The sequence below is a fragment of the Rhopalosiphum padi genome, chromosome 1 (genome assembly GCF_020882245.1).
Source record: "Rhopalosiphum padi isolate XX-2018 chromosome 1, ASM2088224v1, whole genome shotgun sequence".
Taxonomy (NCBI): Eukaryota; Metazoa; Arthropoda; class Insecta; order Hemiptera; family Aphididae; genus Rhopalosiphum; species Rhopalosiphum padi.
Genome location: NC_083597.1, coordinates 12,725,091 through 12,737,684, shown reverse-complemented (window position 1 = coordinate 12,737,684; position 12,594 = coordinate 12,725,091). Strand labels below are relative to the sequence as shown.

Genomic DNA, 12,594 nt, shown 5'->3' with positions numbered 1-12,594 from the left:
ATAAGAATTTAACTAGTAATATAAATATTTAGGATGGAAGTAGGAAGTTTTATTCAAAGGGAAATAAGCTTTAATTTTACCATCCACATTTCTCTCAATGTCCATGATCATTACACGATTACATAATTAAAGTAAAGGTATAATTTATAACAATTTCATAAAGAATAACATTATTATGTTATCTGCCAGAAACTTTTACAATCTTTATTTGTAAGAAAGTTATTTATTATAAATAACTTATTGTTAAATACGAATTGGAAACTTTCTTAAAAATCAAAATATTTAAAATTAATTATGATATATTAATTTCAATATAATCACAAGTGGTATATCTAATATGGATTTTAATTTATTGTATATAAGGAGAACAAATTGTTAACGAACCTGTCAAGGGTTGATTTTTAGTCAAAAAATTATGTTTTTTGTAAGGACATTATAATACCATAATCCTTGGCCCAACATGAGTTATAGCATAATAATATTGATACAAACATAAATCATTATTGGATATGAAGTAAACAAGGATGCTGGTAATTCAAATAATTCTAGCTCCACACTCTTGCTGAAGCAACACAAACACAAGTGTAGTCAACGCTCCCCTCAGTCTTATGTACCTTGTTCACGAGACCAAAATTATGGACCAGTCTTGTTAACCTTGTTCAAGTCATAGCGAGGCGATTTCGCGAAAGTGTGGAGCTAGCATAAGATAATTTAGAAAACCAATAGACAAAATGACATGTATAATAAATTACAAACATTTATTTTTCAAATATTTTTAGAGAGAATTTAATAAAATTATAATCCTAATATTTTTGCCTATAAGACAACTTTGGATATTTAGGAATGTCTAAAAAAAATTCCATATACGTAAATAATTATCAAATAAATACATTTAATTATATTCTCTTTTCATTCAGTCAGTATAAAAAATTATAAATCAAAAGCAGACGTGCTATGATAAAGGAATGCTTTGAGCTGTAAATAACTTACTGGAATGTAGGCCTAATGCATCGGATTTTTTTTCATAATTTTGATTCTTATTAAAATATAAAATACAGGAAAAAATTAAAATAAAAAATACAGTTTTTTTAGGAAAATAAATATAAAAGTATTTAGAAGCACTTTCTGTGCACGATGGATGGGCCTGATTCATCATACTCCTGTTTGGAGATCCACATCTGTTGGAAGGTAGACAGAGAAGCCAAGATAGATCCTCCAATCCATACTGAGTATTTTCGTTCTGGTGGGGCAATGATCTTGATTTTCATTGTAGATGGAGCCAAAGCAGTAATTTCTTTTTGCATTCTGTCGGCAATACCAGGGTACATGGTGGTACCTCCAGACAATACAGTGTTGGCGTACAAGTCCTTACGGATATCTACATCGCACTTCATGATTGAGTTGTATGTAGTCTCGTGGATACCACATGCTTCCATTCCCAAGAATGAAGGTTGGAATAGAGCTTCTGGGCAACGGAATCTAATAATAAAATACAATTAATTAGACATAATTCACAAACATTGAATACAAAATATGTTTGGTATAATAACTACCTTTCGTTTCCAATGGTGATGACTTGACCATCGGGCAATTCATAGGATTTCTCCAATGAGCTGGAAGAAGCAGCAGTAGCCATTTCTTGTTCGAAGTCCAAAGCAACATAGCACAATTTCTCCTTGATATCACGAACAATTTCTCGTTCAGCAGTGGTGGTGAAACTGTAACCACGTTCGGTTAAGATTTTCATTAGGTAGTCGGTGAGATCACGGCCAGCAAGATCGAGACGAAGGATAGCATGAGGTAAAGCATAACCTTCATAGATTGGGACAGTGTGAGATACACCATCACCAGAATCCAAGACGATACCAGTGGTACGACCAGAAGCGTACAATGAAAGTACGGCTTGGATAGCAACATACATAGCAGGGGTGTTGAATGTCTCAAACATAATCTATAAAGTAAATAAGTGGTTAGAAAACTATTGAATATTTTGTGTTTATCATCAAATTATTTTTAAATTAGAATAAATATTTACTTGTGTCATTTTTTCACGGTTGGCCTTGGGGTTCAAAGGTGCTTCCGTTAGTAATACTGGATGCTCTTCTGGGGCAACACGCAATTCGTTGTAGAAAGTGTGATGCCAAATTTTTTCCATATCGTCCCAGTTGGTGACGATACCGTGTTCAATTGGGTATTTCAAGGTAAGAATACCTCTTTTGGATTGGGCTTCATCTCCTACATAGCTGTCTTTTTGTCCCATACCTACCATGACTCCCTAATAATAACAAATAATAAGTTAAACATTTGAAACCCATAATCTTAAAAACTATAATATTTACCTGATGACGGGGACGTCCAACAATAGATGGGAACACAGCACGAGGTGCGTCATCTCCGGCAAAACCGGCTTTGCACATACCGGATCCATTGTCTACTACCAATGCGGCTACTTCTTCGTCACACATATTGAGTTAGTTTTTTAAATTTTTTTCAACTGTAAAAAAAATATATAAATTTAGATCTTTCATACAAGTATAAACTAATATATAAACATTTACTAATCAACTATAAAATATTGTATTCAATGAAGTTTAATAACTACTAATGAACCTAATAATTTGATCAAGAATATGTATGTAAATTATTACTGAACGTATAAAAAAAAATGCACCAATATGATTATTTTCAACTATGTATAAGAATTAGATATACTGAATTACCAATTAAATTAAAGTACAAAACTGAACGTACTATTAAAAGAATATTTAATTTAATCATAGTGCATATCATTAAATTATGCCTAAATGTTAGTCATATACTATAATTAGAAAAAAGAAATTTTTAATAGTTGATAATCAACTCACTGATATTAAATTTAATTGGTGACTATTAATCAATCCCAATGGCTTTAATCTCCACTCATAAAATACAAATTTAAGAAGATAATAAAAAAAAGTAATAAAATAAACTTTTAAATTAAATAGGATAGATAGTTGATAGAATATATTATAGAAGCAGTTTTATTGATTGGGTTGTTCAATTAGAAACGATAGTAAGCCGTTAAAATTGGAAATAATAAAAACAATTTCCTTTTGAAGTCACGTAATATACCACAAATTTCGTTTGTAATAAACAGCACACCACGATGTCGGGTTTAAAAAAAAAAAAATTGAAAATGCAAGCCGTATGAAAATAAAACGTAAAAAAAAAAAACCCAAATCACAACCGCGATAATATTTAATTAGGTAAAACCAACGATATTGTATCGAGATGATAATAATTAATGGTAACAATGGTAGGTATATACATAAATAAAACACGTACCAGAAATAAAAGTAGAAATTCCAAGTGTTTGGAACACGGAGTAACTATTTCGAACGCCGAAAAACGTGAAAACGAAAAAAGCTTAAAAATCGATTTAAAACTTTTAAAAGTGAAAAAGTATTATAGCCGCACGTCGATAGCGAACGAGTCGATCGTCGAACAAACTGGTCTTGTGAGAGTACCGACACCGGTATAAGTAGCTTTCCTCTCACTATGCGGTACGATCGTCGCGATACTCCTTCCCATGGACCCCGCCCTTCGATACCGGCAACTACCACGTCATAGTCATCGTCGTCGTCATCAACGATTCAACCCCACTTCGTCCCTCCCACCCATATACACCGCGCCACCACTACCGATCGCAAAAGGGCTGTTACAGAGCACCGGGTGTGTACACGTATATATATATACGTACGGTAACCGGAATAATACAATATATAGTTTGAAAACCGTGAGAAACGACGAGTAGTCAAGTAAAAACTGTTACACACGCATAAACACCCCACCCCTTATAATTTGGTATAAATTAATATATCGTTATATTATAATAAATTATCGTACATGCATTATAAAGTGTATATTATAAAATTATTGTCCACGTTTAAATACTATGAAGTAGAAATTGTCTATGAAAATCTATCTGAAAACACTGGTAGTGTGGACGAAACGAACGCAGAGATTATTAAATTAAAGCGAAAAATGTATCTCATTGTTAATGTTATACCGAATTCGTCGATCGAACAATTTCTTCGGAATTACAGAGGGCCTAAAGAGTGGGTGGGCGTCGGAGGATTTGTAAGATTTCCCCGACTGTTTTGGCGATTGGTTTTCCCCAAAACGCGGTAAAAAAAATAAAAAACATTAATTCGGGGAGACACGAGACGGAGAAAACGGGTTTCGAATAAAAAAATACAATAAATAATAAATTAAAAAAATATTATATTTACCTTAGAACGTGAAAACAACGAGCGTTTTGGCTGGTGGAGCTGTTGAAAACGAATTCGCGTATCGGTGGCAGAACGGTTACGGAAGTTTTCGTAAAGTGGCCGAACGGTCCGGGGCCGGTGTGCATCCTGCCGGACGAATCCATCGCCGTCGAACCGGCGGGGTCGGTGACGGTGCGCGCCGATGGGCCGGGGACGCGCGGCGCACAGCACACGCCGACCGTGGTCCCCTGCCCCGGTTGCGGCGCCGCCGTCCGGTGGACTCGCCCGATGCACCGCCGTTTTCCGCCCGTCCCGTGGCATTACCTTATATGGGCATAAAACGAACAGCACCACGCGATTGGTCGAGACCCGGCACAAGCCGGCGACCGCGGCCGAACGCATTCCAAACCGCGAGCGGTATCAGCAGCAGCCGCCGCCGCCGAAGAGACGTTTTACCCCTTCGACCCACTCCCTCACCGATCGCGTGCAACGGTCGGCGCGGTGGCGGTGCAATGACGTGTCGTCTAGACGCGATAGTGGTGCGCTCGTTCATTACAAACACTCTGTACACTGTGCAACGGACACGCGAGCACGGGCGATGATGGTGATTGGCGACGCCCGCCCGCCCGCCACGTCATCCGCGAAGATCCACAGAATTGTGATTTTTTTTTTTTTAATCATATATTTGCGTGCTATTTCGCGCTAATATAATATCCAATTTTTATCGTCCGACGATGACTAATCCCGTTCGGAGTAGGCTCACGTCATTTGGGCGATTTCGTCAAATCTATAAACTTTCCTACTTCCTGTATGCGTAATACATGCACGATGCACTTTACGGAACTGCAGCATCGTTTAGACCGAATACAGTTTTAAGATTTTTAGTATTTTTCTCTTCGACAACTTGGACGTTAATTAGGTGCTGTAGCTTCTCGAGTGTTTGAAAATTGGTACATTTATTCTATGTACCTATACTCTCTTCTTTTTATTACACTAACATCCTTATCCTACTTTATAACACTTTTAAGGATAATTTGAATATCTGTGGATATGATTGATTGATCACCACGACCACGTATCTTAAGACACATTATTTCGACGACAAATTGTACGAGTAGTCGTAATAATTATTGGTGGATATTTGTTGGGTATTCTATTTTGGTTATGATACACCGCCGACTTGTAGAACCAGTTTTGCGCGTTATTTTAATGATGGCTAAAAAATTTCGAATGTTCATGCCTGCACTAGTTTTACTTTACAAAACCAATTTGTTTAATTTTTTTTATTATTATCCTATTGTGTATTTTGTGAATACATTCCATATTATTATTTAAAATGTAAAATTAAATATTACTTTGCACTTATTTATGTTGGTAAGTAAATAATAATAATATTATATGAATTTCGCATTTTTACATAATGATACATTAGCTTATTAAGGTTTTTATACTTAATGACAGGTTTATGAATGACATTTTTGTACAAAACATCTATCTACCTACAATCTATTAATATGATTTTTTAATATTTATTTCTAGTTGATTTTGGTTAAAAACAACGAGAGATATAAGTAAATATATACATTGAAGTTTGAATAATATTAATGAGACTGATAGTTCTACATACAACTATACAAGTACATAACACTGTACACACTTCAAAATATGGATAGAAGCCAGAAAAATGTATTTCCTGTTCACCGTTCGTTTTTATGTGTCTATAACTTGTACTATATATTGAAATTCTATCGCTGTCATTTAAAAATCCGCAAAATTATCGACTTGCTTTTAATTGACTTTATAGCTGTATATCTGTATTATAGGTATAGACCATAGACATACTATAAGTATAAAAATTTCACATCTAAAATATATTTTAAAATTATGTGTATAATATTAAAAATACTACTTTCGAAATTGATTTATACATTATTACTCAGATAAATGATCAAATTATTATACCCAATGGTTTTAACATGTTCGCCATTGATACGATGATACGTCAACATTATTTTGATAATATGATTTAATTTAACAATGAATTTTCTCATGTTATATTTTCAAACGTTATTCAATATTTACATTTTAGGTACTAGTTAAATATTAATATTGGAATAAAGCTGGTTTGCTCAACTTAGGTGCGCCTCCTACATAAATATGATTATGAATATATAATTATGAATGCTAAAAAAATTTAATTTCGCGTATTATACAATATATCTTAATTTTAACGCCCATGGTTTAATTAGCTTATATTCACAATAGCTTAGTAAAATCCAATTATCGTACAAATAAATTACTATTATGTATATTATGTACAATGTACTATCCATTATAATATATGAAAATCTACTTGATTCAAACTTAATAAATTATTTAATGAATTTTATACATTTAATGCAAATCGGTGTGTTATCATGAGTAGTGTACTAGTGTTTCAGTATAATGAAAATATTATTTATACAATATAATATGTATTATGATATATCTATATTTATATTATACAAGGTATAAGTCCATATTAAAAGTAATCAGATGACGGACAGTCTATAGAAGAAAATAATATTTTAGCTTATTAAAAAATGAACATGTTTAGATGCACTTATACGTGACTCATTATGGTGTAAATTATCATTTAATTCTTACGATACAACAAAATATTTTTACTTCGTAAAATAACATTTTTTATACAATTATTATTTATTATACAGGAAGAAGCAAATTGTATTATGTAGTATGTAGATGTTGACTAAATTATGTTTTATAACTTTGTAAGAAAACATTACTACCACCTATATATAGTTTGTTTCCATGGTTACTAACATATAATCTCTATATCCATATGTTTGAGTTGGTTTTTTGAATGATTTCAAACCATATAGTATTGAATGATTAAAATCAGTCTCCATGAGTATTTAATATTACGTATCCTGTACTCTGTAGTACTGTAGGTACTTATATTAAATATTTAAAATTCAAAAATATTTTATTTAAAAGTTACACTATCTAACATTTCTAAATTGGAATCAAACACTCAAAAGAATTTAAGCATTAATAATTATTGTATGTGAAATATATAAAATTACATGGGTATTTGTATACAGAATGCTGACATATACGTGATACATCGACAGATTTAGGCAAGAAAAATACGAAAGGAATATGTATCGTAAATTTGTAAAAAATTAAAATACCTATTATATAGAAGGAAATATTTATTAGTAGGTATTTTATTTGTTCTATTTTAGTTTTTCTGTTAAACATTTGGTTAGTTTTTATTAGTTCATTTATTTGTGATAATCAGCAAATTATTATTATCAGGTAATTAAGTAGGTACTTACCTATAGTTTTAGACTAAAGCCCTAAGCTAGATGACAATTTATTCATTTTACAATATTTTGGTACCTATATTTTAGTTAAAATAAAAACTAATTCTACGATACATAATAATACAATAAAATAAATCCATTGTAGTGGTAATTCGACGACCATTTAATAATAAAATTAATCGATTATTTATAAATTTTATAAAAATCAGAACTTAAACGCTAATCGATAAAAATTATATATTTTCAATATTTTTTAATTAAGATACGAAATACTTATGAAGAACTTTTTATTAATTATATAAGATATCTTACGCATAAATAAATCAAATAAAAAATAAAAAAAAGTAATTAATTTTAAATAGCTACCTATTGATACTCAAAAACAACAAAAATATTTTTAAAATTATACCATGTAATTTTATTAAATGTTTGTATGAATATTTATAAATTTAATTATTTATTATGTCCATTACTCAAAACTCCTCAAGTCCTATCTAAATCAAATTTGTTACAAGAAACCACACTTAAAGTTGAAAATTGAAGCATATTGATTGCTTTAAAAAGTGATAACAGATAAAAAAAAAAACATTATCAGAAAATTATAATATATTAATTGCACCATTCTGAATTTAAAATACGGTTAATTCTTTACTATATTTATATTTCGGACTCATCTGGGCCAACCGTACTGTACGTCGGTTATTAATCATAATTTTCTACTGTAGTATAATACAAATATACTTAAAAATTTTTAATTTTTTCATAACTGACCCAATGATGAAAATTATTTATTTAATAATAATAAAATTGATGTGTCATATAAAGTTGATAGCGTTTATCATCAAAATCCCTAATATTTACTGACATAATAAAGAGCCTTGACTTAAATCAACAATAGTATATTATTTCCGTATTTGATTACAAATTTAACAGCAAATATCAAAATTATAATATTTTGATATATGTAAATAATTCACAAAATATGGTTCAGTAGGTACATTAATAACAAAGTAGATACATACAATCAGCATTAATAAGTTAACTAACTCTTTCACTTGTTATTATTTTTATCATACCTATATATAATATATATAAACTTAATTTCACAAATTGCAGTAATGATATCTTGCGATCTGTACAATATTTTTGTCATACATTATAATTGTTGAGACATCATAGTTTTAAACTAGTAGGTAGCTATGTAGCTAATGTATCAAACTATACTATTTTATAAATAGTATAAAGTCAGTGATGAATTGCTAAAATAATTTCTGTTAGGTAGTATATATATATATATATATATATATATATGATTGCCTTTTTCACAGATAGATGATAATGGTACAAATTTTATGATTAAGTCAAAAAAAATTTTCTCACTTCACTCGCAATAATTATTTGATCTTAACTCTTATTATGCTAACTAAGTTTATCCTTAATGGAAGTTGTTTTGAATTTAAAAAAAAAATCATGAAAATTAAACATATATACTTTATACATAAATTTACAAACATATAACATAAAATTAACTAATCATGTTATTAATACATTACAGCTAACTACGAGATGAAGAAATGTTTTCCCATTTCACTCAAGTACATAGTATTACAATGAAATTATGGAAGATACGAAAACAAAACTTTAAGGAATTCTAAATATTATTTTGTAGAATAACAAAATTAAAATAACAGCTGTATAGTAAATACGGAATTATTTTGAGTTATACGTGGAATAGCTTTCAAAAATAATAATAATACATTTTTTAATTTAATAAAAATAAATTGTAAATTTCTGGTTTAATTGTTTAAGTTAGTTAATAGCACGGCAAAAAAACTTTGAAATTAAAAAAAAATATGATAATAAAAGTTTAAAAGTTTTAATGATACATCAGCAAATCTGCGGTAAGTTCGGTTTTATTTTAAAGAAAAGTCAAATTTCTCCTCCCCCCTCCTTTAAAGGGTTTTTCATAATTTAAGGTTTACTATATCATAAGACGGCAAGACGCCAGCCGATCACTTCCCCAGGATCGACATACTGTACTAACGAAATTATGCTTCAGCAAGTTAATATGCATGAATTCAGTTAACGTTGTTAGCTTGTAATATATATATATTACATTAGGAATTTTATATAATATATAATCCTATATAAATTTAAAAAAAATTTACTACGAATATGGCCTCGACGCCTCGTCGAATAATCGCAAAAAATGTTTGGAAACAAAGTATTGCAATAGGAGCTATAGGTGTAGTCGTATAAATTATGGACAATCATAATTTTAACCTATAACAGTGTATATTAGTGCCTTATTAAGAGGACGCCATACCCGCATCGTGTATACCTTTAATTATACCTATATACGAAATATAATATAGTTTTTTTTTTTTATGTTTAAAACACCGTCCAGTGACCCATTGAGGGGGGACTACCGCGTGCAGTGCTATAATATGTGTCACACGTGACGTTTATAAAACAAATAGCGACTTCCGACGTATAATACCTCTTATTTTTACTTTACGGTAAACCTTGACGGACGACAGCAATAGGACTTTTGGAGTCCGCAGATTTTAGATCCCAATATGGAAACGTCCGATGTATCTCTCTCTCTATAGTCGTAAAGCGTGCGCGCACACACACACACACACACACACACACACGCATGCACGCACGCGTTCAGCATTATATACAAACAGTAGTCTCGTATACTCGTGTCACATGGACATATTATATTATAATATACTGGCCTATACCACAGGTAATAATTCTGTATTCTGCATACACACACACATACACACACAGTTATATATATGAGTGTGTGTGTGCGTGTGTGTGTGCAGAAGTTTGTATATCGTACAATTGGCGGGGAATTAACATGGCCGAGGACAAGCGTTTGTTCTACATGGAGTTACTTTTGGAACGAAGAAAACCTTCATGGTATGATTGCGTTTCTATATATAAACCCGATCGCCTATATATACCTATACTACAACTGCAGACCGACGGTGCAGCACAATGAACTCCGTATATATAACTATATTATATTATAATATAATATATTATGTGTGCAATGAGACGATTTTGTTTGATTGGATTTTTGTTACCTATATATAATATGTTTGGACTCGGGGGTGCTCAAGTCGGTTTTCGTACACAACAAATAACAATGCAGACCGCTCAGTTTAGGTATGTGTTAGTGTAAATTCGCGCGCGCGAGTGTGTGTGCGCACTGTGTGCATTTACAGAGAGGTATAGGTATATATATATATATATATATATATACTTTTGTCCTCCTCTTTCCAACATGGATATACGGGATAAACGAACTCGGTGTACTGAAAATATACTGAAACGCCATATAAGTATACACTGATGTATTGTGCACATATTATATATACAATATTGATAAGTACCAATTGGTAGCCACCTTTGTGTGCTGTTCACAATGCTCGTCTTTATTCGCGAATGTAATACCTACAGTTTTACATTTTGATGTTGCGACATTAGCGCGTTTAATTTAAACCGTTCGGTCGTGTTAAGCACTTGACTTTATCATTTTTAAAATTTAAATTATGATTTTTAAAATATAATACAAGAATGATACATTTAAATAACGATGAGCCAATTCATTCTTATTTTGAAATTTAAATAATACTGATCAATAATCAATTATATGAATATTAAAATATTATAATACAGCAACTGTAGTAGTCCTAAGATGTATGATATCTACAGTTTTTACCAAACGACTGAACGAGAACATAGATTTATTGTTTATTACTAGATAATTCAACTATAATAAATTATGCAATAGCTTATAATATTGGTATATAAATATTAAAATTAATGTTTAGATCTAGGTTAATTCATCGCGTGATCGAATTCATCGAGAAATAATAAAAACAAATTACTTTACTATTTATATTTACATCAACCCAGTCAAATATACATAAAATATTTATAAAACGTCTATAATAAATTATACTTAACAAATAACTTATGAATTTATGATAGTTGAAATGTATGAGATGTTTCTCCTAAAATATCCAAATGAATTATTCCATCACTCGTTGAAAATTTGAAATAATGGAATATATATTATATTATACTCAATAGGTTTGTATTTTTTTTCCTATCCCATCCTTAAGCATGAGTGTAGGGGGAGGGCTGAGTAGGCAACTAATTATAATTGCATACCTAATCTGCGGACTAAATCTGTTTCTCTTCCAAATATAGTACATAAATTACAAATATTAGGCAATCTTATATATTTAAATATTCAATTATGACTGATATTCATAAATTGTATTTAAAAATATAATCATAATTTACCACGGACTGTGTTACAAAAAACCGTGTAGGTCTGCGCGCGCCTATGACCTATCCTAAACACTATATTATTACACGCAACAAGCTAAAAAAAGTCAGTTTTAAAAATAAACTAAATAAACTTAAAACCGGGGAAGTCGTTCTGTTATACAGTAAGTTTTGAGTGTGCCTTGTCATTGAATAGGCTGTTATAATGACTAATGAGTAATGACTACCTAATTGATGTTTTACTATATTATATATATATATATATATATATAATATATACAAATAAATGAATATGCTCATAAATCATTGCATATGGAGAACGAATCACAGTGGAGCCTATATTTCTTAAGATATTTTATTAGATATATATTTATATTTTTATCAGTAATTTATGTTTCTATAAGTAATACGATAGGTTGTACAAATTTTTACCCCTTAAGAAAAGCTTCATACTTATAATATTATATTTTATAATAAATGTTATACCTAATATTATTATATCATATTAGATACATTTAAACATTATTGTTATACAATTTAAACTCTATTTTAATATTAACTTAATACTGATGATACGTACGTAGAATGATGTGAATAGGTTCACGGTACCCATATATATCTTAGAATAAATCTAAGTATTTAGAAGATGTAATTGTGTATACAAAATAACAATACATACGTTACAGTGAAATGTTTAGGTC

General features: G+C 30.5%; 1 protein-coding gene across 2 annotated transcripts; it reads right to left on the bottom strand.

The window, feature by feature from the left end:
- Positions 1 to 872: 872 nt before the first annotated feature.
- On the bottom strand, positions 873 to 4,424 carry LOC132920880 (actin-5C). Of its 2 annotated transcripts, none has more exons than XM_060983641.1 (5): positions 4,272 to 4,424; positions 2,340 to 2,494; positions 2,036 to 2,275; positions 1,554 to 1,951; positions 873 to 1,479 (listed from the first exon to the last, which is right to left on the bottom strand). In XM_060983641.1, exons 2-5 carry the CDS (start codon positions 2,463 to 2,465, stop codon positions 1,113 to 1,115), a joined length of 1,131 nt encoding a protein of 376 aa, XP_060839624.1. In that variant the 5' UTR covers positions 2,466 to 2,494; positions 4,272 to 4,424; the 3' UTR covers positions 873 to 1,112. The 2 variants fall into 2 exon arrangements, with proteins under 2 accessions (XP_060839624.1, XP_060839703.1); XM_060983720.1 differs by lacking the exon at positions 4,272 to 4,424 and adding an exon at positions 3,325 to 3,498.
- Between the last annotated feature and the right edge of the window lie 8,170 nt (positions 4,425 to 12,594).